General features: G+C 36.1%; 1 protein-coding gene across 1 annotated transcript in view; it reads right to left on the bottom strand.

Annotated features, from left to right (window-relative positions):
- CACNA2D1 (calcium voltage-gated channel auxiliary subunit alpha2delta 1) overlaps nt 1–27804 on the bottom strand; it is a 163343-nt gene that overhangs the window by 42333 nt on the left and 93206 nt on the right. The window contains exons 7-11 of the mRNA XM_026068895.1: nt 26972–27076; nt 7744–7822; nt 5669–5718; nt 3890–3979; nt 765–833 (exon numbers count right to left, since the gene is read on the bottom strand). Coding sequence (XP_025924680.1) covers nt 765–833; nt 3890–3979; nt 5669–5718; nt 7744–7822; nt 26972–27076 — 393 coding nt within the window. The remainder of the gene's footprint in view (nt 1–764; nt 834–3889; nt 3980–5668; nt 5719–7743; nt 7823–26971; nt 27077–27804) is intronic.

Here is a 27804-nt window from a genome sequence, read left to right on the forward strand (position 1 = left end):
ATCAAAAAATATCTTGGCTAAACTTTTGCATTCTTTGCTTCTTTAAGGAGTAACTGTAATATGAAAACACATTTGTATCCCAGGTTTCAGTAAATCAATGTAATAGATGTAATAGATGACCTGAATGAACATGAATATCATGTCAAATGTATAAGATTTTATTATATACTATAAAACATATTCTAAGTCTGATTTTAAAAGAAGTAGCATTCTGATTTTGCAAATATATATTTTGATTTCACATCAGATAGTAATAGGGATGGGGAATTGTGTTTATTTAATACAATTTAATACAATTGTATTTATTAAATAATTACTTTAATACTGTACACAGAGTGATATTTTCTATAATCAATATAACCAATTCATTTAAAGTCTCAAATCACTGCCTTTTACCCTGAAATGTCATATCGTCAAAGACTAAGTTTAAAAGGAATAACTTTATTTGGGCTTCCTCTCTTGGAAAGGCCTAAATAATATTATCATCTGCTTCCCATCTACTGAGTGCTTAACGCAGTCCCGCTGCCGCAAGGTCACGCAGACAGACCAAGGGACGTCACGCACTGGAACGCAGACCTACGGCAGGGTGAGCTGCGTTTCCTGGTTCCCAGGCGGCTATCAGATAACTAGAGGTGACCCATTTGTTTCTGTTGCACAAAACAATAGGTAGAAAGCTTTCTATGGAATTACACATTTCTCAAGAAGTACAGAATTAATTTTAATTCAAATAACCGAAAGCATTTTTGCTAAAAGTAACAGCTTACTATTTTCCCATTTTGTTCTTTTGTTAGATTGAAGACAGGCAGAGTTCCAGTAATCACAAGGCCCAGCTCCTAGGAAATAATCACAGACAGAGGGGAAAAAAAGGCTTTTTAGTTTAATAACAAATATTGAACTCTAAGATATTAAAGCAATTCAGGGGTTACTGTAGCCAAACTAGATTGCAGTCTTGATTTTTAGTTTGTAAAAAAGAAAAACAATACTAATTATCTGCAGAAAGTTGAGATTACATTGTCTTGTGTACAAGTGTAAGAATAAATTGCTTTTTAAAAAATGGATGGTGTGCAACAATTGAGGATATAATAGTCTAATAAGACCTAAATGTTATGAAAACACATTAATACATATAGTCTTTGCTATACTAAGAACGTCAGTTAGTAGAAAAAAAGAAAAAAAAAGGGAAAGTCAAACCAAACTTGAAGGTAGTATATAGGAAAGCAACAAATACATAGACACAGAGGTAACATAGAAAAAATTAACAGAAATATCACCACTACTTTCCAAAGACTTGTAATAATGTCCAGTATCAGCTCTGCAAAATTACATAGACTCTTCTGCTAGGCACTACAGTGAAGAATGTGCACTTACTTGGGAGGATATAAGAAATTTGATCTACCTTTATTAACAGTGACAATACGTACTGATAATCTGATCCAGAAAACCATATGTTTAGATAGCCAGAAAAGGTTTGTCTTCCAGCCTAAATTGTCCACAGGCAATTCTACCTTTTTAGTACTAATGTTTCTTTTTACCTTCAAAAATTCCTTTCCCTTATTGATGCTTATTCCTCTGATGTATTTTTAGTGAGGATTCATATCACTTCTCTGCCTTTGTTTCATTAGAATAAAATCAGCTAAAATACTTTATTAATCCCTTTAACAAAATAAATTCTCCATATTCCCACTGCTGTAGCACCTGTTCCAACTTTAATCCGTCTTTCATGAGCTTAAGTTTGTATACCAAATGAAAGGTGATGAGATCAGAGTTAGCAAGGTTACAATGAGCAAGGTGAAGACAAGAAGTGGATTTTTTAGGGGAATAAGAAAAGGAAGAACTAGAGATGAACCAGAAGAAAAGGTAAGGAAGGCTATTTGAGAGAAAGAACATTAAAGAGCTACATAATGAAACAGGGAGGGTAAGAATCAGGGAAAGGAGAGACTTCCCCCCAAAAATCTATAGTTAGAGAGGACGGTTTCAAAATAATAATTGCAAATAAATTATGAATAAATGGAAAACATAAAAGCATCTGAAAATTCTGGGTTGTCTGGCAAAAACTAAGCCCAGAACAACACTGTTAATGAACTTTAAAGGCTAAGGGTGAGAAAAGAGGTGTGAATTGCCAAAAATACATCAATTTATTAAAGACGGTTTTGAAAGACAGCCTGAAATGAGCATAATTCCTCAGGATTTCATAACCTGCACCTGAACCTTAAACCAGGTTTCATGAAAAGTGAATGTCTCCTGTAAGCTGAATTAGAATGTGGCTTTGTGTAATACATTTTGCATTATTTTAGCATCCAACCCAGTAAGATAAAAAGGATAGAAGAAATTGCAGTGAATCACAAGCAAGAGAATGGCAAACCCTACATGAGGTTGCTTTAGGGAATTTAAGATAAAGAAACATTGTGACAAATTAGTCCCAGTCACAGATAAATCTAGTAAACAGAAAAGGCCCAAAAGTGAATTACATCCACTTTGGCCTTCACATCTGCGATGAGAAAGTCCACCCATTTCAGCTTTTATTTCAGCTATTAGCTTGCACTGGTCTTTAGTTAATAAACGTATCAGTAGAAAGAACCTCTCTCTCTCTCTCTATATATATATATGTATTCACATGTGTGCATATAAATATACACACACAAATACATAACACACACAGAGAAAAGCTTGAAGAAAAGACTTTGAATTAACCCACTGAAAATGTAAAGCAACAAGAGAGAAGAGTGCAGGTATCACTCTCGTTTTGCTTAGTTAAGTAGATCTCTTTCTACTCCGGGCCACAGATTTAGCTTTGGCTTTAGGACAGGATATGCACAGAACATATGAACTTTCGTCATAACATCCTTTATGCTTCCAGTAAGAACCTCAACAGCAACCAAGAAAACATGGTTAATGAACTTCTGGCCACTGAAATTCCAAAGAAAGAAAAATCGGTTCCTCTGTGTCATGTTCTGCTCTATGATGCGTTGATAAAATTTTACAGTAATGCTGACAGGAAGAAGTGGGTTTTGACATGACATTAGATGACCATGTGAACTTGAATAAATACATGATTTCGGATGACCATGCTACAGCAATTTTTGCCTAGTTAGAAGTACTCAGAACAAGGTTATCTAAAGCAACAGTCTGGATTGCTGCTAATAATACTTGGCATTTCATAGTTTCCTGAATATGTTTGTTTTACAAGACCAAAGTGATAAATTCAGCAGCAAGAAAAGTGCTTCTTCTATCTTTTTGTTTATTTCCCCATTATATACAGTGTCCAATTAAAGCAATCCTTACCTTAAGCAATCAAGTAATTGTATTAACTATGATACTTTAAAGATCTGAGTATCTGAGTACAAAATCTGTACAGACACCCGGTACCATTGACAGATTTCATTTTGCCAGGCATGCTTAAAACAAACAAACAAACAAAAAGTGCTCCCATTGCATAAGTGATGATTTCTGCTGCAGCATAGGTAAAATACTGGAAAAGTTTTCTTTTTTCTTTTGTTAGTCTGAGGACAGCAGTGACCTACATATAGTGCATAGAATAAATTATGTTTCTCTGGTTAAGATTAAGGACACTTATGAGGATAACAGGTGAAAGCAAAGACCAGCATATTAGTATGAGCTGTTCAGAAAAGTGCCTCTACTGATGTGTACAGAAATGAGAAATACAAAAATATTATGTTTGGGATTGTAGGAAATTGAGTCGTCAGCACTGTAGATAATGGAAATTTACAATTAATTCTTTATTTTATAAATGTCCTCTTCTATATTCATACACCAAATACCTGCTTTACCAGTTTTACAGTTCTGCTTTACCATTTTGACAGGTTATGGACTTACTATGCCTTTCACATACAAAGATTCTTACTTTACCAGAGATAAATACAGATCGTACCAGAGCATCCAGATAGACATTTGTCCACTGGACCTGTTTGGCTTTCTCTCCAGCTAAAACCATTGGTCTTCCCAAAACATCCAGATATTCCTGTCAAAAAGTGTAATAAACTCATCAAAAGTAGTTATTAGATTGAAGTCCAGAAACAGCATAAAATATAAACAGTAATGAAATAAATAACATCAAAGTTCAACAGTGATATAATAATTTATTTAAGTATTTCTTTAAATTTGTACTTGCCAGCAACTCAGTCTTCAGTTTGCAGTACCTATTGCCAAGGCAATTCCTGTATTTCAGAGTCAGTTTGCCAGTCACATGAACCTTACAGATCTATAAACACTGTTTTCTTTCCAAGAAGTGAGAATGAAAATTATTTCTGTTCAAAAACTAGTTGCTAACAATGAAATTACAACTGGATCCCAGAATCTTCAACCCAGAAGAGGGAGCAGGCAGTGGAGAGTGAGTGGTTAACAGGTACGTTTATCTCCTACAGCAGGAACCTGCACAACTCCTATTGACACAAAACTTAAAAATTTAAAAGTCTGTAGTCCCTGTCTTCCTTTAGTCCCAGGGTGCAGATAAAGCTGATGGTCTGATGAGATGTCAGACTTCTGGTTTGGTTTGTGAGGGGATGTCGTGAAACTTATTTCAGTCTTCAGCCTTTCATATTTGTCTTAGCATATTAGTAACATTTCCTTTTGCCAGGCACTATCTGGAAGAGTGTAACAGAATCAAAGGACTTTCATTCAAGCCATTTTGTGCCAAGAATGTTGTGCCTGGCCTTGGAAGGACATAGCTACTGCTATGGTATTTCTTTGCTTTTCTGGACATCTGAATACATGGACTTTCAGACAACGACAAAGAAAGTATGCTCATCTACACTGCCAGTTTGGGTCACGTCATACAATCCCAGGGTCCTGCGTCCTTAATTATCTACACTCACGTCTGCCAAATTGCTCGGGCATCCTTTCCGAGGAGAACGACAGTGCCTCTCCCCAGACTGGCTGGATCCACCCAGGAACCTCTCCAATAAGCAGGATTGTGCGAGATCCCTGTCTCTGTCCAGCTGAGTGACCAGGTACTATTTTTGTAGGGTCATGACCTCACGTAGCCCTGCAGCCTTCTCCACACAATGCAGCCCCCTGGGATGATACTGTAGGACACACTAGGATGGCAGGAAGCAGCCTATGAATGTCTAAACATGCTATGAAAAATTATTAGAGAGCTGTATAAAAATTGTTGAAGTGTCTCAGGATCAAAGTAGGCTCATACAAGGCCAGGAGGAAAACTGAACCCCAAATGTAGTCCTTATGCAGAGAGGGGGCAGTCCGCTGTGTGGTTTCTGTAGTACGTTAGGACACCTGTGAGTGAGCAGATACCCAAGTCTGTAGGACAGGTAGGGATCACTCCAAGTGCTACGCTGTCTGCACGCGGTCAGCCCACTCTAGTGGTTGCCAGCATGGCCAGTATGCACGCATGCGTGCACCAGCACGGCCAGTATGCAGGAAAGCCACTGTGGGCCAGCTGGATACTGGAACAGGGATCACACTGTACCTTGACTCATTGCAACTACTGAAAAGAGAAAATAAATTAAAAAACTTTTACAGAATAATTTCTCCTACGTAAAAGAAAGCTTTCAGTTTTTCTCTGTTCTTAACGTAGTGTAACTTAACATTTAATTGATTCAAGCGGAGGTGTTAAGTTGCAATGTATTTAAGAACACAAATTACTCCGCTTCTTTGTGTTACAACTGTATCTACATTCTGCAAGCACACTTACCTGGGTGTTTATTCTTATTGCTCCAATGGAAGGAATTTCATAATAATAACCTAAAATTCAGAACAGAAATAATAATATCTTACTATATGATGGTGTTAGGCTGTTCATCTTGAGAAAATTAATTTAGCTCTCAAATTCTAATTAAAATTTTATGAAAACTATCATGCTTATGAATGAAAGAATTTTTTATTAGATGTCACAGCAATGCATGGTCACGTATTTTGGGTAACCACACCATGCCATATAGGCTGGGCTAGTTATTCTTAAGCAATGACAGTGTATAATGTGTTTCTTTTGGCTGTTTTTTTTTTTTTTTTAAACTGAGATAATGAACTGAATTGTACTCCTGAATTCCCATTTATTCTGAAGTACAACCATATTTAATGGTCATATTATAATACACTGTGACAGCAACATAATTATATGCTGAATGCATATAGGAATACAACTATACCTATATAGTTAGCCACAATATTGGAGCTAATAGAATAAAAATATAAGGCACTGTGTGAAAAGAATGAAAAATTCTAATAGATATTTTTTCTAACAAAACATCAGAAATATCTTCATTCAGCAATGATATTATTACATATTTTTCTGAACTAAAACTAACACTATGCACCAAGAAGACTTGAAGTTCTACTGCAAGCAGAGCTGGAAAGACAGGTATAAAGCGCTCCTGATCCTGGATCTGAGATCTAGTTTCAGACAACATGAATTAGTAAGTCAAACCAGAAGGAAGTGGGGAGGACTGGAGAGGTAAAAGTGCTGAGGTTAATCACTTTGCCTTAAACAACATGTGACTTGATTATAAATTAAATTTTTTGATTAAGGAAAAGTGAAATACAACTTTGCTTATCTGGATATGCAAACAAACAAATACATTAATTTTGGAAAGTTGAATATGATCATTTAGCTAGAATAACAAGATGACATAGATGGTTATGCTTTAAGCCAGCTGGTCTTAACTTTGTTTTAAAACAATAGAGTTTACAGGCATGCTGTATTTTGAGATGCAGAGATTTTATTTAAAATGCTCTGTTCAAAACACAACACTTTGATTTTCTATAATTTTCTGACAATACAATCTGCTGATCTTTTATAATCACAAAAGGCACTTTTCACACAATAAATTTAGGACTCAAAAGGGAAGTTCTAGTTCCAGAATAATTCACAAAATAAACTTAGGAATTATAATGTTGTCACTGAATGCATTTCATACCTATAAATAGAGTGGAAAAAGCCTTTTAGTCTTTCTACTTATCTTTTAATTTTATCACATCCACTATTACTCTGCATGAAGTTGTAGTGTCTTCTGTATAGCTTATGTCAGCATACTAAAGAAATCAAGTAGTTATGATATTCAGGCTATTCATATAGGCTACGGATTCTTCCACACATTATCTATGATTTATCTTATCTTCCTGCCTCTTCTTCCCCAGCTGTCTTCATTTTCAAGGCCTTTGTAACCTATCCTACCTCTCACCTCTTGCTTCTTACTGAATATTTAAACAAGTACTTTCACATTTTCAGTCAGTCCCAGCAACTGTTCTATTTAAAATGTTAAACAAGATTGTCTAATAATTTATCTGTTTTCTATTTCTCTGTATTTATCTCTTATCTCTTGTACCACAATTATACTGTAAGCTGCTCAAGGCAATACTAGCTTTATATTGTCTTTTCCAGACCTGTACCTCTTTCTCACACTCTTTCTAAATGCTTTTGTCCACATTTTCCTGTAGAAAGTTTAAGAGAAAGTATTTCACTTCCTTGCTTTCTCCTTTTTTTAAAATACATTTTTTCTTCTTTTTCACATAAAGAAAGATATCGGGGTAAAAATCAACAATAATTCTCAAAATTGAACCATAACATCATATTATTATTAGAGAGAAGTAATATGATATGAGTAATATGAGAAGTTTGCATATATATACACACGCACATATTTGGAACGTTCATTCAAAAATACAATAAAACTAAAAATCAGGCTGAAAAATCTGTAATATTTACAGAATATTAAGCTATTGCCTCTTCTAAACTCTAGCCAAGCATAATCACAAAGAACTGCACAGTACCTTTATTTTCACAGGCCATCCATTGTATGGGTCCTTTGTCATAATTATGTTGACCAACAGAAAATGTGAACACACGTACCTATGCAAATTGAAAAAAATAATTCATATAACTTTACTACATGTCATTAATTAGCTTTTACTCTCAAGTTAATGATAATTGGATTTTTGACACATTTGAACAGTAAAAGAAAACTGTAAAATTCCTGTTTTATATCACTATAATAGATACACCAGTATTGTGACATTTTATGTATTCCTATTAAATATTTTGGTCCATGAAGTAGGAAAACTCATAGGAGGAACATTCTTTCATAAACATTTGATACTTAAATCTCTTACATTGGTTATTCTCTATGAAGCATTTACAGAATTTTTTTCTAGGGTGTTAATTATAGCTTCAGAGTTTTATTAAATTAGTTGACATAACCTCTTCTCGGCAATGCAAAATATTTTTTTTTCAGGTTATAAAATGATTTCAGGAAAAAAAAAGGTATGAAATTTTCAAATACTACTGAAAACAAATTCTCCTTTTTCTCTGACTTCCGCTAAAACCACTAAATTAGATCAACAGAAATCAATGGAAGGACTTTCAGGCTTAAGCTCCTGATATTTATTCAAGTTACGTGTTTTGTAAGCATTATTCTGTTCTGTTTGGCCAATTCAACCCCAGTCTATCTCTGTAACTGAGGGGTGCCCTAATTCCAGAAGAATTCACAAAATTCTATCTAAGTTTTTGAAAGAAACCAGAGATTTCAGCTGAAATTATTTTCCATGCAATTTGTCTGATTTAAATGAGAAAAATAAAAACAAAGAAAAAGTAATTCTGTATAGAGATTACAATTCCTATGAGACACAGAAACATTATAAATATTATGTTTCAACTTCTGGCTGAACATTTTGCTCAGAAGCTGAACAATCCTTTAAAAGGTGGGAAAAATATTTTCCCACCAGATTTAATGAGCTTAGTATTATCAGGTCCTTTATAAGAAATGGCCCAGGATCAGACTGCTTTTCCTTTTTAGGCATCTGTTTCTTTATGGACCTTTAGTTTTACCACTTCATTTTACAAAACATAGATCACAGTACAAAATCAGACTATGAATTCCTTTTCTTTGGAATTTGATGACTATGTTGAAAATTAAAACATATTACACTTAATTTGCAAACAGGCTATAATTGAGTAATAAGTTAATGTTTTCATAAATAATATTCACAATGTAAAGTTGGAGACCCTACTTGTGAACTGCTTACTGATCGCTGCTTGGTTTTCACATGGTCATTTATAGAATTTTTCATATTATTTAGCATGTGCTCAGGTAGACCTTCATTTGTCAGATAAGTAAGAAAAATTGTGTGACAAAATTGGAGCTTATATATTAACCAAGAGCTGTAGGAATAGCCCCAAATCATCAGTCAGCAGCTAGCAATTGGTGAAACTTTATTAGTGCTGACCCCTATATGCAAGAAGGGCAAATAAAACTTCGTGCTGGATGTCATTTTTAATTAGCAACACCTTTTGATCTGCTTTATATGTATCAACCCTCTGTTTCTGCACCTAAAAGCTGAATTAATGTAACTAATGTCTATTGCACTGAATATTAAATCAGTTTTTCTTTCTCTTTTTTTTTTTTAAGAGGCAAAATTTCAAGTTCTACTAAAACTATGCCCTACAGGGTCCTCCCTGAGTAATGACTCAAGCCCGTTACAGTTCTAGTTACACAAACAGGTATGGGAATGATTGCACATGTGTGATGTGGTAAAATTTTCCTCCCATAGCTCATATGTACAGAGGCAGATGAAAAAAACTTTCCATTACCTTGAAAATATCAGTAATGATAGCGGTTACATGATGTCAACTGATATGTCTGTATCTCATTTGCTTTTTTATTGCTGTATCACCTTGTAAATTCAAGTCAGATTTGCCATCCCCCATTTGTCCTTGACCTCTTTCACAAAGTGTCAGCTATATCCCTTCTAATGGATCTTTCTGTTTCTATTTAATCACCGTACGTTTTTTCCAAGTTGAATATCACAGTGTTATTTTCTATCAGTACCTCTCAGCTCACAAGGTCCCTATTACATTTCTGTTCTTTTCTGGACTCACAACTGTTACAACTTAGTGTCCACTAAACACTTCCTTCAAATTATATTCTTCTTCAAGGTGGTGGTGAAATAAGACCAAAACCCACTAAAAAGTACTACTAAGATAGCTCAGTGACTTGATGTCTCTTTTAACAGGATTAAAAGTGGTTAATTAAGTAAATAAGAAACAGTCATAGGGGTGTGCTTGTATGTGTATAAAACCCATGAGTCAATTAGATGGGACTGTCTAGCATTTGATCTCAAACGTAATAATGAAATACTGCATTGGAATCAAGTTGTGAAATGATATGTAATTTAGGGAAAAGAAGCAGCATGTTAAATCTGCAGCTAATCTATAAAGAATCTAGAATTTAAATTATTGCCAACAAGCAAAGGACAGTACATCTGGTCTACTGTTCCTTGGGTAATTAACAGAGATAAAGAACTGCAATGTAAATTGGAGTTTTTAATTGTTACTTGGCTTGGCAAAGGGGTGGCATGCTCAAAAGAGTTTTCTTTTTCGCATTGTCTCTTCTGGAATTGAGTAGAATGACAGACCAGCTGAAAAAATGAGTCAGCAAGTCAAATTAAACTAGCCAGTTTTAGCAAAAACCATGCTCTGTGCTAACCTTTATTGTGACAGGACCCAAAGTCAGCCAAGGGACTGAGATGAATCTGCCTGTACCTCTTCCTTACAGAGAGCTCTCCAAGGATGAATCCCACCACTTTACGACTATCATTAAAAATAGAAAGAATAAAACTTTTTCTACTACTAGGCAATAAAATATATACACAGAGAGAGTCAAAAACTAATCTCAGCAAATCATGCAACCTCAGTTGTTATGATGATACACAGAAATAACATAGTAGAAGATGACTGATTTCAGAATATTTTAGTCAGACCATTATAACCGAAGATAAAGATCCAGAGATGATTTCTTTTACTATTGACCAAGACAAGTTGCAATAAAGAAGAATAATTCAGTAATTCCAGCATGATTCTGGAAATTATTTTTTCAATTAATGTGTTTAAATAGATTATTGGATATGATGAAAAATTGTGTGTGGTTTGTATTTCCTAGGCACACTTCTAAAAAAAAAAAAAAAAGAGGACAATATACCAATTAAGTTTATTTTTCTGAATAAAATCATAAAACTGCTTTTTTATATCCCATTATGCATTCCATCTTCTAAATCCCTTGTAACTGTAGCTTTCCAAACCACTTAACCATTTTGGTACTTTTCTACTGTAGGTCAGGGAAATGTTTTGTGGTTTTCAAACTGCCACTGTTAAACTTCTGAATGCATGTGTTTCCTTACTGTGTTTACATCGGTGGGCATATCTCCCTAAGTGGAGGAGAAAAAAAAAAAAAGTTGAAGAAAACTTCAGATTCTGTTCTGAACTAGCTGAGACCAGAAGGCAATTATGACCAGTTTGAACTGAGGACACAGCTTCAGAGGGGTGATCTAAAAACCCTACACGCTAATTAGGAAAACACCTACAATTGCCACTAAGAAGCACCAAATGCAGAGTTTCTTCTGAATTCTGATCCATACTCTTTTGTGCTGAAGTGCTAGAGTCAGGACCCAAGCCATTTGGGTTATATCTATAAAAGTAAAGCAGCTTTGTTTTATTAGGAAGGAGAGGGATAAGAGAGAGAAAAGTTCTGTGTTTAACAGCAGGCGTAAGACTCACAGTGACGTGCTAGAGGGAACTTTTAGGGTCCATTAGGCTATGTTTAGACAGTAAATAAAATGGGACATAATCCCTTATTTCTCAGCCCTGGAGGGCAAGCGGCACAGCATGGCTTACAGCTCCACGGCTAAATTATCTTGCCGTCCTCCCTCCCCCTGCACTGAGTGGTCTCACGTGTAACTTCTCCTGGGAATAGCTCGTGCTACCCCCAAACTGAACCAGGACATTGTGCAGAAGAGCTGAGGGCCACGGGCAAGAACCATACCATCGAGTCTGCTACCAATTACATGGTCTGGAGAACTGCGGCCACTTCTCCAGCCTGCACCCTGGCCCTCCGCAGCCTGGTAGCATGGACACGGCTGTGTGAGTCACTCCTAAGACATGATGCTTCAAGGGTTTCTTGTGAAGGACTGAAGACGGTTTGCCCTTTTCAAAGTGACTTTGACAGTGGTGCCTCTAACCTTCTAAATCAGAGTTTAATGGTGACACAAAAGGTATGTGAGTTCACATCTCTCAGTTTGAGCAAATTTATAACTTCAACTGCTGAATACCAGGCTCAAGAAAATTTAGCATTTAACTAGGAGGTAGGACACTTAGGTTCTTCTCCATGATTCTGGGACTGCTTATGCATTTTGCACTTACCAATAATTGGGCAAAACACAGAGATAATCTTAGGAGCAGGGTATAAAACCGATTCAGCTGCTAAGTCTTGTAAAGTTTTAAAGGTCTATGGGCAACACAGAACTCAAAATATAGAACTCAAATTTTAGGTCAAGTTAGGAAAATTCAAGATGAGGGCAGGCATTGAGTGTGCCACTTTTTAGTGGCACAATACACCAAAGGAAATGTACCAAATTTTACTTTGATACTTAAGCCCATATTAGGATCAGCCTCTGCTTTGGGTACTTTCCTAAAATATGTGTAGACTTGGGGCAAAAAGAACATGGGAAACAGAGTAAGATTGTAGCTCTCAAATGACAATATTTAGATGCAAAAGAAAATCACAGGTTGGACATCTTTGAATTTATAGGCATAAAGAAAGTATGAAGATAAAACATCTACTCAAGTGTTTTCATAATTGACCCTTAATCTCAGATTCAGCAAGGCATTTAACCATGCAAGAAATCCCCCTGGAATCAAAGGAAAACTGCTTTAACTGAAACATGTGTTTAAAGATTACTAGAGTAGACCCTTGAAGCTACTTTTCTAGCCATTTATCCACAATGAATTATTCCTCCCAGACTTTCTATGTGTATTTGCAGTTTTCTCTATCGTTAATATCTCTCATTCACTATAATTTAACCTTAAACTTCAAGCTCCAATGCCGACTTATGAATTCACAGTTTAATTATAGTCTGTGTACTTATAGCCTAATACAGAAGAGAAATAATGGCACTCTAAAAATCAGTTCTCATTACAGTCTAATGCTAATCCTAGCTTTAAAGAAGAAAAAGAGAGAAAATAGTTTGCTACATGGCTGGAGATTATTGGAGAATCTGAGATCCTCATCTGCTTGGGATATGACCCTAAATTACACTGCTAACATGGGTTCAAGAACTTTTGAAGGTCCTAACATGTTGGGATAATACATCCAAGAACAATGATGTGTGGTGTAGTTATATACAGTTGCTGCACAAAAGGAACTAAAGATTATACCTGAAGTCTTTGGAACACATGCACGCAATGAAAGCTATGTTCTTTGAAGAAGTCTCTAAAGTGAATCCTATTAATTTTTGAAATGTGTTTTGAGAACTGTGAAATATTTTAGAAATGGGAAAAAAAAGTATTTTTGTCCAGCTTTTTTGTTGCCCTACATGCATGAAAATGGGGATATTTTCTAGTACATAGGTTGAAAACACCATTACAGTGTAACAAATTGAGCAATTTCACAATTAACACAGAACTAACAAAAAAGGTTTCTGTTATACAGACATGGTATTACATCTTATTAGTGCCACCTTGTGGAACTGCAGCTACTCATTACTGAGGCATGAATGGGCTAGCGTATGATGCCTCTCCCTGCTGTGTGACCTTACTTATGGAGGGCTAAAAGCATGAGACTAAACGCCCTGCTGATACATACTAATCTACCTCTGTTGAATTGTCGATAATTAAATTGATAACCCACTGATGTGAGTTATCCTTAAAGTCCTTACCTAATTTAGACTTGACCTTTGATGAGTCAAAAGTATCAAAGAAGTAAAACTGAATTATCCAGTTCTGTAGGCTGAAGATAACTTAATGTAGCAATATTATATGAGAATAAGGTTGCTGTGCCCTCTGTATGCACTGCCTATATGAGTTGAAGTTTTTAATCTCACAGTTTTCCAGATGTAGGTACAAATCTGTTCTATTATATGGTATCAATCTCAAGAACAGGGATAAGGAAGAGAAAAGCTCTGCATTCAAAAACAACAGCAGGATCTCGCAAGTGTTTGAAATTTTAGAGTCAATTTGGCTATGTCTCCATCACCAAAAAAATCGGGCCTGAAGAGCAACTGTGACAGCACAGCCCAAACACAGGCAAGCTGAACTACCGCTTCTTCCCCTCCCACTTTCCTTGCTGCCTCCTGGGACCAGTCCCAACACCTTGCCTGGGACTGTGACATTTGGGACAGGCAGAAAAACCTCCCAGGGGACACACTGGCAGGTAAACAGATAAAGGACTGCAGGGCAGTGTCCAAGCCTATGCCTTGGCTATCTAATTTACTAGTATAGATGGTGCCGTAAGACATTTACACTAACAGATGATGTCTCCAGTAGCATGTAATACAGTGGCTTTATGTTTAGCACATTCTGGTGAAAGGCAGAGATGGATTTTATCTAGGAGATCCCTAAATGCCCCTAAAGTAGTCTTCTGCGTTCTTATCCCTCCTTAAAATGAAGAAATTACACTCTCCTCTTCCTAACAGTTCAACCAATGAATGTTTTAGTTTGACTTCCCGGGTTCTGTTTACTCACTTGATTTGTTTCCTTCCTTGGTTATGTTAATAATAAAATTTCTATGTAGAAATTAAAAACAAACAAATCCCTCCTCTCCCTGAGCTAATTCTCCCTGACACTCAGGATTTATCATTGTCCCCAGACAAACAAAAAAACATTTATAACATCCTTGTAAATTTGGTGGCCCATGTCTGGAACAAAGGAGTTGACAAATTGGTTTGTGCTCCATCCCTTCCCCTCCACATTCTCTCCACTTAAAAGTCTTTTCAATCCATAACTAGGACCAGGATAACCCATAATTCATGACTAGGATGGCAAACAAGCCCCACAGCCTGCTTTAAAGTTTCCTAACAAAAAGCCATATGCCCAGCTAGGCATCCTAATGTGGGCAAACTGGTGTTTGTCACTCCTCTGTGATCTGGATTAAAAGCATGAGGCTTCTTAGGTTCTTCTTTGATAGTCAAACCAATATTTGGAGGCAGGTAACCAGCTGGAAATGACCAGATTAATTACATAGTTATTTACTGTTCATATTGTGGCGCTATACCTTCTGTTTTTTTGGCCTCAAAAGCCCTGGGGAATAAAAATTACAAATACCAGCTAAGGATTTAAAGGAATTTTATTCAATTCTATTGAATATATTCTGTCTTTAAAAGGTGAATGTTTCGAACACTAGTTTTCATCAGGTACTGCACAATGACTGTTTTTTCATTCATGCAAATGTTTTCTCTTTGCAAATAGTGTCCTATGCCCTTTGTATCATTCCTCTCTGTTTTCTACTTGCATTACTCCATTTCTGACAGTGTGGAAAACATTGACTGAAACTAAGTAGTTCAAAACGCCAAAAAGTTGTATTAGAAGGGGAAAGAGGATGGGGGAAAGGGAAGGGCCATCGGAAACTCTCATTTCCCAGCAGGAATTTTTTTTTTCTTTTACAGGAAATTTTCCTCTCTGGAATTATCAGTTACACAAAGTTCAAGTCTAATTTTACAATGGACAGATCTTCACAGAGTAACAGAAATACGACTTTAAGGAACATGAAAAATAATGAGAAATTCTAAGGAAAACGACTTAATGAGCTTGAGAAAGGCTATTCCAGCTAAATAGGTGAAGGCACTTTTTCCCTCGTTCACACCCCATTTCCTGGAGATTGCCCTGGGAACAGAACAGCATCCTAGCATGACCTCAAGAGAGGGAGATTTAAGGATGAAACAGCTTCAAGTTCAGTTGTCTTCCCCTTTTTTTTTTTTAGGGAAAATGACTGCGGCTATTGTGTAGCACTGGAAACTCGTCACTGCCCCATCGGCCTGCGCAATCCGACCTTGCCTCTGCGTGCAGGTACAGCGCTGTTCCTGGCACCGCTCTGCACTGATGGTGCCTGCTGTCAGCACCCGGCAAATCTCCTCGCCGAGCTGCATTACAGACGGTCCATTGCAGTTGGCATTTAATGCAATCACTGTGCATGCGAGCTCACTGCACTTCTTGCAAGACTGCGCCTGAACGCTCGCAATTCTCTAGGATGCTCTACGTATATGTTACATACACGTAAATTTATAGATACCATCCCCCTGGGGATGGTTTAAAGATAATGAAATTAGTCATGCCACATTTCCCTCCTATGCTGAACGATACCTTTTTTTTTCTCATTTCTTCTGTTATCAGCTTAATAAATTTCTGGAAAACAATAATAAAAAGAATAGAACTGATCCTACACACAATTCACAGGTACAACTGCCCTACACTTTGCTGTGAGAGTTGTTTATAGCCCTGATGTATTTAACAGTTTGTAACAGTAAGAGCTGAGCTTTTAGGTGACAAGATATAAGCCACATTTCAATCTTCTATGATGTAAAGTAACTGAATTTTAATAATCTCTCACAAAATCTATCCTTTTAATGAAAAAAGCTCTTCAGCCTTGTTTATCAATAGGCTTCTTACAAAGAAAGTCACTATTGAAAAGATATTGCCTTAGAGGATTTTTTTTTTTTTTTTAATAAAATAGCCTCTACCAGCTAAATTGCAACACAGAGCACTGGGGAAAAGGTTCACATCTCCTTTTCTAAAATCATTAGTAAATAAACCAAATTCTTTCTTGTTAAAAACATCCATTAAAAATAAAGGTAGAAATACTGAAAAAAAATACTTCTCAAGATGCACTTCAGGTTCCTTGATCAGTATGGATTAAAAGTCTTCTTAGCAGACTATTAGTGAGACTATGAAGCACAGAAGTCCTACCTAAACCTCTGAAAACACTGAATACAATGAAAACACTGAATACACTACATACACTGAAACACTGTAATCTTGAAATTGATACAAGGCTAACTTGAGTATGACTTCAACTAAAATTACCATCTTCAAACACAGGCTGAATATAAAACCAGAGAAAATGAGATACATCCTAGACTAATGATTCTATGAGTGTATATATTGGCTGATTTTGTTACAGAAAATACTCAGGTTTTGAATTTTTTTCTCCATCCTTTTTTTAAGAACAAAAATAAGACCCATAAAAATGTTTGTGAAAACCCAAGTAATTAAAAGCTAAGACTTGAGTATCATTTTCTGTAACCATGTAACTACAAGATTGCAAGATCAGTATCTCAATCTTCCATTGAAGCTATTCTATTCTGCACAGTCTATTTCTGTATAGCCAAAAAATTAAAGACTGTGATTCTATGGTTTCCCTGGGATAAGAAAGTAAAGAAACATATAAAAGCAGGTTTGAGCTTTTTCTTTGGGACCAATCAGGATTTTGAATCTGAGACATTTGTATTCTAAGTGGGCTACAGTATTTTGTCTTTGTTTCTCACCAGACTACCCACCCTTTATCTTAGAGGTGATTTTTTTCTTGGTCAAACTGAAATAATTTGGCAAAACACTTTATTTTACAAGAGAAAAATTTGGAAAGAAATATTTGGAAAAGTTTGTAAACTGCCATATCTTCACCGGTTTTCAGTATTCTGTGTGCATGAGCTGAAAAGTTAGTAACATCACTGAAAAAAACATTCTTTCCAAATAGTACCACCTTTCTGTTGACATTTCTAATTTGTATGAGTGAACAGATCCATAATTTGCTGCAGTACATTATTACTTATTAAGCACTGGGGGACAACATATTACTTCAAGGAGGATTAAATCAGAAACTGAATAACTCATTGCACTAACATCTGGTTAGTAAGACCTCCATACGTTGTCAAATGTGTAGACACCAGCCTGTGGTTAAGAGTGAAAAAAAGTTGAACTGTGATCCACTACCAAATGTTTTTAAGTATTAAATCCAAGAAGAATGTTTGCACCTCTTTAATTTTACTTTCTTGCAGTGCTGTTCCAGTTCTCTCCCTCCTTTTTGACTCCATTTTATTTCTTAAACTACGTGTGTCATCTCCACCTCAATTACGCTGAGTTAAAAAGTTGAGTTAAAAACTACCCTTTTCCTCACTTTTTTCCCCCCATTTACTTAAAACATCCCATATACTTCTGAGTTTATTTTCTTCCACTACTTTGATTCAAGGCCTTCTAAATTACATATAATAATTCTTATTCTCAGTAAGATTTTTCAAACAGTGCTCCCCCACCTCAGGTACTGGTGTGCTTTCCTTCTTATGAAAAGACACTCTTTCTTAGGACCTCTGAAGCAATCTGTAATAGTTCACGTTTAAGCTGCACAGGGTTCCTACTTGCTTAAGTGAACTCCACTGTACCCCTACACTTACGCTATCTCATTTCCCATTTCATATCCCTTTCCGAGGTCACACTGCCTGAATACATAAACACATCTTTCTTGTTCTCTGAATGGAATGTAACTTCGTTTCTTGAATTTTTCATTTCCTTCTGAACCTGTCACCTGCTTACGCTGCTACATATATGCGTCGTGTGCTACCATCTGCCTCAGCTGTGCCATTATTCGCTTGCTTCCTACAGAGATTCCCACTCTAACTTTTTCCTTTCAGCTCCAGTATGAAGTCTCCTACATATATATTTCTGTCTGTTTTTTCCCCAGTATACTGGCAACTCTCTTCATTCAAATATGTCCCATCCCACCTTCAAAAAGAGAGCTAGTGCTCAACACCTGTCTGTCAGTTGGTTCAGTCAGCCTTTAGAAACTAAGATTTCTATCAAGTTTTACTGTCTAACAGATCTCTTTTTTAATGCATCATATTCAGTTGTACTAGGTTGGTATCACACATGACTTATTCTATTAATTGGACAAATTCTACACTTTTCCCCATAAATTTGCAACTGTACACCAATGGTGTAAGGTTAACCTTTCTAAAACTCAAGCCTCGGTCAAAATACAACCATCAGAATCATGATTATACAACAAGTCGATTTAAAGAAAAGCATATTTTAATCATCACAAGCATATTCATCTTTTCTGGTACGCAGTTTTGCTTCTCTATCTACAGAAAACAATTCTTAACTTTAAAATATTCTCCACTCTTATGTTTTTAATGAATGGTATTTCTGAATCTCTCCTATATAGTTTTTATAGCAAAACAACTTATATCTTCTCTGTCTACAGCTGCACTCATTACAGTCACTTCTTTGACATTTACTTATGACTCTTCCTTCAATAAACTCCAGAAGCATATAAAAGCAGGGATCCGATGGTGAAGTTTTAGTTAGATAGGTTCATGCTGATAAAACGATATGATGGGAGACAGAGAATTCATGAATATCTTGGAACATGTTAGGAACGATTTCTTGCTCTAGAAGATGGTAAAAGTTGATAGATTTGCTTGTGAATTCTGAGGAAGAATTAACTGAAAATCTGGAGGGAAAAAAGCTAACATGGGGCAAAAGGCAAGAAGTGTTTTTTTATTTTGAGGAAAGAAAGTTGTGACAGCAGTAAAAGAAGGATAAGATTTCAAAAAGACAGACTTGAGCAAACTCAGAGAACTAGCTAGTTGGGGCTCTTGGGAAGATAATCTAAAGAATAAAGGATTAAAAGAAAGCTAGCAATCATGAAGAGGAATACATTAAACATACAAGAGAAAACTGCCTAATGCAATATAAGACGAAAAACCTTAAAAAAGAAAATCAAATGCATAAACTGAAATTGAAGGATACCTATAAAAAGCAGCAGTATGGGGAAAAAATCAGAGCAAAGCAAAAAACAAACATGGTGCAATAATATGATGCTGTTCAAAAAAGGCAAATTATATTCTGTGATGCATTTACCTAAGTTCTGTATGAAGAAAAATCACAGAAAATAGTCTATTCTCTTGATACCATTTAAGTTTCATCTGCAATTGTTCCAAAGCATGTTTTAGGAGGTATAGATAACATATCTTTATATGCAATGAAAAAGAGCAAAAAGAATGAAAAGAATTTGAGATGTATTTTATGAGAATCTGAAAGAAAGGTGTTTGTTTAGTTGAAAAGACAAAGCCTAGGAAGGAGAACAAGGATAACAACATAAGAATGATCTTCTAAAATGTAAGAGGAAATTATGATAAGAATTAATTGTTCTCGGTGACTACTGTAAAAAAAAAAAAGGAAAAAACAAACAAGCAAACAAAAACTATAAGCTTACTTTGCCATAGGAATTTTAGGGAAAACTTTCTAAACAGGTAGATGGTGAAACAGGAGAACAAATACCCAAGAAAACTGTGGAACCGGATACTTTAAAGAAGGGGTTATGCAAACATCATCAAGCACGGCCTAGGTATTAAATTGCTCATACTCATTGAAGAAAGTCCCAGTCCTATTCTTTAATTACAAAAGAACACAACCAGCTCCCACTGCATTTCCCTGCAATCATAAATTCACAAGAATGAGTCCAAGGTTAGTATGTGGGAAGACTGACACTGAACCTATCTTTTGAGCTCTAACCTCTGCCAGCTCTGCCATAAGGAGCATTTTGTTGGTATAAGTAAAATACAGTTTGACTCTCTGTTTTCATTCCCAAACAAACTTAATTTACGTTCTATATTAAATGGTATCCTATTCCTGTTGCCTTGATTAATCAATTTATGCCACCTGCAACACTGACCTGCATGTGAGACCTTGAATCAATCACCATTAATGAAGTGGTTTGGTACTGAAGACCAACAAAAATGAAAGTATCGAATAGCTCCCTCCATGTCAAATTTGAATGAAACAAGCTTTCACTTGGGTTTTATGGAACAGGTATGTATGATTCTAATATAACTGATAAGATTATTTTTCAACAAAACTATATTAAAACTTTTATTAGGCTTCTGCAGTTCTCAACACCACCATGTGGATTTTATCTTGCACAGCAGATAAAAATGCCACGTGGTATCCCGTATGGGCTCACGCAGATAATGAAACAGCATAAACAGAAATTCAGTGTTAACACAGGGCACCCTGTGGACACAGGCGTGAAAAGTCTTTTGTGCATGCCGATCTTCTCCCCAAAATAATCGCTCAACTGCCCCCCTGCACTAGCTGCTGTGCCTCCTCGATCTGCGATATCCAGCTTTTTTTCGACAGGTGAAAAAGGGACAAGAAAGATAATGAATGCAAGTCCCTTATTCCAGCCTTTAGGAAATAATTTACAAGAGATGATATGGTCTAAAGGTAACGGGATCAGCCAGGAGACAGCCTGGGGAAGGCTGTGCCAGATTGGTCTAACCCAGCAGAGTTGCCGGGGCACAGGCATGTGATGGGGATGTATCTTGGGAGAAGATTGCTAAAAGGACTATATATAAACTTTTTTTTTTTTTGGTGGGGGGGGAAGTATACTTAAAAATAACTGAACTCTGATTCCCCACTGGGGAAGAGGATTTCACACACTGAGAGGTAACTGTGACTCAAAACTTAGGTTTATGGGGAAAAAAATGTATGCCTAATGTCATATCTGAAAAACAATTGCTATTGTCTAGATTTACACACTCAGGACCTGTTTAGCATTGTGCAACTGGACTACTGAAGTATTTCTGGATAATGAGTGCCACAGGAGGAAGGCTACTGATATGGAATATTTAAACTCATGAATCTAACGGCATTAATCTACATCAGGAACCCAGATGCTGGGACAGTGGATATATTGCAAGTCCTTCATTAAGTAAGTGGAGCTAATGAAGAGATAAAAATTAGGTAATTTGCCTTAAGACTAAGATATGCCTGCAGTGCGTCCTCTACTAACACAGTTTGCACTTCTACTTTGGGGAAAAAAAAAAAAAAAAAAGAAATCGATTGCAAAATTTCTGATTATTGACCCAAGTTTCACCCAGAATGTTTTAGCTTTTCCAGTTCTGAGTATCAAAGTACATAAAATGAATTAAAATTAATATCTGAAAGATGACACGCTTTTAAGACAGAAGTGCTTATGGAATGAAAAACCTTCAGTCTGATTAAGACAGAGTTATAGAAAACAAGCAGAATAAAATAATGACAATAATGGGTACATTGCAAAAGCTGGTTTTGGTCTTAGTGATTATATTTGCCCTTTTTTTTTTTTTCTCTCTAGCTCTTTAAAATAAATGCAGATGCTTCCAAAAATATGATGCATTTTTTTGTTTTTAAATAGGCCTTCTCCTTCCCTGAGGAGAGAAAGGCACTTTAGCCTGACAAGATACATTATTCTTGCTGCTGTTGTCCATCAGATGACCATAAACTGGTTCCATTTTTATAAGACTATCTGCAATTGGAGGGGAAACAATTCTGAGTTATCTCCCTCTGCAGTTACAGTACATACCTAGCTGCTTTTTTATCTACAAAGGCAGCTTTCTGTCAGAAGAACTTTCTCTAATGACCTAACAGTGAAAGGGCTGATCCAGATATCAGCGCTGCTGAGCTTCATGGTGGTAATACAACAAGTGTAACTGGCAAACTGGAGATTCTTCTTGCATAAGAAATCCTGTACCATCACTACATTACAATTCACCGCACAGGATGACTGATCAGCAGAAATGAGAAATGTCCTAGCTTCTGGTTGTCCAAAGACCACAGAAAGCTAATGAAAAGTAGAGAAGCTCAGAGAACAATCTAATATCTAGAAAGCTTAAAAATTAGCTTAAAATTTTTGCTATTATAGCTAGCAAACTACACACGCCATTCAGATATAAAACAGAATTTTGCTCATTTCAATACTTTACATTATATCCTGTGTAGCAAGTCTATCACACACAGAAATGGAAGCACCGTTGGAGTACACTGGGGCAGTTGTTAAGCACAATTAACAGTTGATATTAGTGTTGAGAGGGATGGTGTTTCTATTTTCAGCTCTACGAGTAAGTGTAGAAAGTTACACTTATTCAGACTGACACAGGCCAGAGTCCCATGGCTACTCCAAGTGGAAATGTCATGTGCTTTTCTAATGGTCATTTGTAGTCGGGACGAAAGCTTTCAGGCTTCTCCAGAATGATTCACATGTTGTTGCCCAGATTAACACACAGTAGCACAACTATTGCATGCTAAATTGACTTGTAGTTGTGCAAAAAAATAACCCCAGTGGTTCCCTCTTTGGGTAGTAACAGCAGAGGGAATTTCTTTTAGAAGAAAGTTTTGCAAGTGCTTTCGCTCTGTCCCACTTTGGAAAAGGTCATTACCAGGCGTAACAGTTTCTGAGGGGAGTTTTAGCAAGTTTCACATAGGACCTGTACCTCTGTAACAGGTCCAAGCCCACTACATACAAATATTTTTAATGGAACTGAGCTGTTAAAAATCTCCCCTGTGTACCATTTCCTCTCAGATTACACTGTTAGCAGATGAGGTTGTATTAATCATTACAGATAATTCCGTGCAAATGCGATGTGTGATCTGCCCTAGGCTTCTCCGCCTACCTGAAATCAATCTGTCTGACCCACACCAACCTCTGCCTCAACAGAAAACTTTCAAACAACCTAAAGTGCATGAGGGATTTTTAAGGTCTTTTCCTACCCACATGAGTTGAGCAATCCTTCAATACACATATTTCAGGGTGCACAATATGCCCCAAAGAGCCATAGCTGGTTTTCTATTTTTAACCTGAGTTCAAAATTCTCAGGATGGAGAACGCCTACTGTGCCTACATTTCAATTAAATTTATATTGCTATCTTCAGTGAAGCCATCTGCAGCATGAGTGCAAATAAAATGAAAATTTACCACCCTCATTCCTGAAATTAGCCATGTGCATGGTATTTCACACATTTAGTGCAACAACCCCAAATGCCACCCTAAAGGTAAATATGCCAATTTTTAAATATCACACACGGCATATACTTGCAATCTGTGACAATAAAATCTGGCTTTATTACAGGAAAAAGGCATGCAAAGGTGAGGCACAATTGTGACTTTCAACTTCAAGCAGATGAAAAACTAGAAATGTTCCTCCTCAAAATATTGTTATATCAGTTTTATAAAAGCTTCACATTCATAATTTAGGTGATTTGTAGAGACAGAAAACTACTTTAAATATATCTGTACACTAGCTCAAAGGGGTGAAACCCACTAATTTAACAGGACAATCTTCCTGCCTCTATCTTCTAGGCTATTCTTTTAGTGTTTATTTTTAATTGTTTATTGTGTTCTTTCACTTCTCAACTTGAAGGTTGCACTAAGGGCACTGTAAACAAGTGTAACTAAGTCATGTTATCTGATTGGACAAAACTTATTTAATCCTCTTTCATGCCAATGAATTACAAAGTTACTGACATGAACAACATATTTTGAGAGCTGAAGCAATTTTACACTGGGGAGATGAACACAAGGATTAATAGATTTGAATGGATGGTCTTCACTTTGAACCAAAAGGAGAGAGAGAAAAAAAAAAAGTAAATTTATGAGACAGTGTATCTAAGATGGGAAGTGACTGACTGTGACACAGTACGATAATGAAGATTCATCTTTTATGTACTGTATGCAAAGCACAGAGAAAAGTGATCAAACAAACGCAGACCAGGCAAGAAAAGAGATTAACTGATACATATTGACACTGTGGAGTGCTCTAACTGTAAAACCCAGGAAACTCTCTTTAATAAATTACTCATGGTGAATAGTACTGCTACAAATAATTATAAAACTAGCCCTCTCACATTCAACAGACTATTTGGGGAAAAAAGTATAACTTAACTGCAATAAAGACACCAGACTCTAGATCCCCGTGTCTTTATGTTTCTTATCACTTCACCTATGAAAGCATCCTACCATGCACTCTAAGAAGGCAACATTACTGTCTGGGACTATTAGTTTACAAAATTAGAAGTATACTTTTATTTTTAATGTTAGAATATGTCTGTCAATCATGTTATTATTATCCTCCACTGTATTAAATTAAGTTACACAGAGAAGGAGAAACAAGAAAGCACACATTTTATCATTCTAGAATCAAGTGTATTCTTAACAGGGAGACTATGTTCGCTAACATATTTTATATTAGTCTTATTTTCAAAAATACTAGAATGTTGCAAAAGATTGTCAGGGAGCTATTATTATAATTTATAAAGCTTAATTTACTAATATTAAATGCTGTTTCACTCTCATTATAGATTTTCCTTAAAAAAAAAAAACTTTAATTTTATTTTGCTACCACAAATTTTCCTTCAAGAGCACAAAAATTTTTACTGATTGAAAACTATAAAGTTTATTCAAGGAGAAAGTGAATGGTTCTTCAAAGCACACCTGCCAAAAACTTTCTTAGTGTTGCTTGTATTTCCAAAGTCACCTTGAAGAAAAGCAATAAGGGATGGCATCAAGCAACATAGTACTTCATTAGACCAGGAACAAAAATGTAGATGCCTACTGAGATTTGTATTTTAGATATATATAACTTAATCAAGTGCAAGAGGATTTCCATTACACTTAATTATATAAGAAGACACACTTAAATAAACAGAAATCCAAAGAGTGACCATTATCATCCACGTATCGGTTGCATACAGTAAAAAGCCTAAACCTTCATTTGTTAGAAGTAACATGAAAGCAAGAGTGTGTTCTGGAATAACAGTATATATAAAAGCAACCCAACTCTCGGCAGTGCAGATTTACAGTATTACAGGATAAAATAATCATGTTAAATTAATAAATCCTAAGTTCACCATACTTCCCTGAATAACTGATTGTCAGGCACAATGCTAGTAAGACTGGAAATGTGTTTCTTTCTTAGGACTCGATATTTTATTATACCTTCCTCCTAACATAGAGAATTAAATGGAAAATAATAAGAAATGAATCATACATCTTCCCCCTTATGCATAGCTTTCCTTTAGCTGATGGCACTCATTATAATAAAAGCTACCAAGTTCAAATCTGAAGAGGAATCTCTGCATATATTTTCAGAATACAGCCATGTGTGTCATACAGTGAGCTGCCATGTTTTCAGGTCTTCCGTCTAATTAATTGTCAGTTTAAAAAATACCTTCAGCTCAGACACAAAGGTTAACTGAACCCAGCCACATCGTTCTGCCTGGAACACTATTACAGAGCAGACACCGAGTCGCTGGTGGAGATGGGCATTGGGTCTTGCATTCCTCGTTCCCCTTTCAAAGGGATTAATTCAGGTAGATGAGGACTTCCAATGAAATACTTCCACTGCTTTCTACATAAGCACCCATGGCAACTGTTTTAGCATCTTGGTGAACTGTGATCTAACTTCTAGCTGCTTTTGAGAAAAAAGACAGCTACAGGCACATCCCCAAACACTAGGAAAGGTAATTGCTCAGTTTTAATAAAAGTTTCTTTTTCTAAGTTTCTTTTAAAAAGTGATAAATCTTCTAAGCATATTTACCTACACTGAAATGTAGCAGGGGCCAAGTCATTAAACTGTAGTTTACACCACATCCAAACACGCACACCCCGTGTTTATGCACTTGTACATCTACAAGTATGCAAAAGTCAGATTGGAAGTTTGATTAAATTCAAAAATTAAAACAAAAACAGCACAGCTAATAACACAATCTAATCTTAGCAAGACAAATCCAGTGATTCTTGTGTGAAACCCATAATTCTGGTTGAACTAGACAACAAATTTCAGTAAGAGAAAGCCATCCCAGTCCTAGCGAAGATGTTTAAATGTATAATTACCCTCACAGGGAAATTTATGGGAGTTTTTTCTAGTCCACATATGTTCAGCTTCAGATTATAACCTCGAGATCAGGTTTTACTTTGCCTGATGAACTACAAAAACACATAGAAAGTATTCACAGTGAGGATATAAATACATATGTGTGTGTGTGTGTGTTGTATACACACACACACACACACACAGTCATTTACCTACCTGTGTTTCCACTTTTTGGTTGATAATGCAAGGATAATAATGAAACAAGAAGGCCATTAAAAAGTCTAATTCTTTAGGGCTCGCAGTGTGCTTTTGTATCACTTGGCATCAATGAGTCACAAAGTATAAAATATTAAATATATTTTATTATCTTTTCAGAGAAATGTTATAGGTCAGATTGAGAAAGCTTTAAGTACCCTAAGGTTCAGTGCTAATAGGTTTTAAAAGGTACTTTATACACATACCAAAAATGTTTTTACTTCCAGCCTAAACCTTCTTGTTTGTGCTGGGGTTTTTTTTGTTTTTTTTTTAGTAAAATATTTCATATATCACTTACTTTTTTGTCTTCGTTATATTTGTGGAAAATTTCTTGTGCTCTTTCTTCACCACCATCCGTAAACAACATGATAATCTTATTGCAGTTAGCTCTAGAGACACTGTGCTGTAGAAGATACAAAGAGAAGCATTTCTTATTTCAGGCTATGTGAAATAACAAGGGGTATATTTGATGCCTTCTACATCAACCTGCTTATGACTTTAACATTACAGGTAAAATTCCAGCCGTCTTGGGATCAATGACAAAACTTCCAAAATCTTCTAGGATTTCATCCAGTAACTATTCCTCAAGACAGTTTTTCCAATTCTATATTTTACCTTCATGTCACTGAGATGTTCTTGTTCGGTCTTGACTGCTACAACACTGAATGAAAACCCAAACCAAACAAAAAAAATGTTTTTCTGTTCCTTGAGAGTCAAAAAATGACACATTTGAGATCTGGTCCAACGCAGAGGACTGTCCATCTAGTCTGTGCCACCTCCACCGACTTGCAGAGCGGTCAGTTGGCCCCTACCCATTGGGTCACCCGTCATGCGCTCTCCAAGATGCGCTCTGCAACACTGAGGGAGGGCCCCTGAATGCTTTTATCTTCCCTCTTCCATCGTAACTATCCCTGTGGAAATTTGGGAACAATGACCCTCTAATGAACTAACAAATATTCATATGCAACACCTCCACTTTTTTCTGTTGGACTGACAGAAACTATCAAACACAGTGAACTCAGAAGTGTTTATGTGTTTATTCTTTTTGTTAATTTTCCTTAAAATCAGCTCAGTCTTCCTCTCCCGTAATTCCTTCATTTTTTTTTTGTCTACCTGCAAAGGTCATGCTTG

Source organism: Apteryx rowi, unplaced genomic scaffold (genome assembly GCF_003343035.1).
Source record: "Apteryx rowi isolate R43461 unplaced genomic scaffold, aptRow1 scaffold_282, whole genome shotgun sequence".
NCBI lineage: Eukaryota > Metazoa > Chordata > Aves > Apterygiformes > Apterygidae > Apteryx > Apteryx rowi.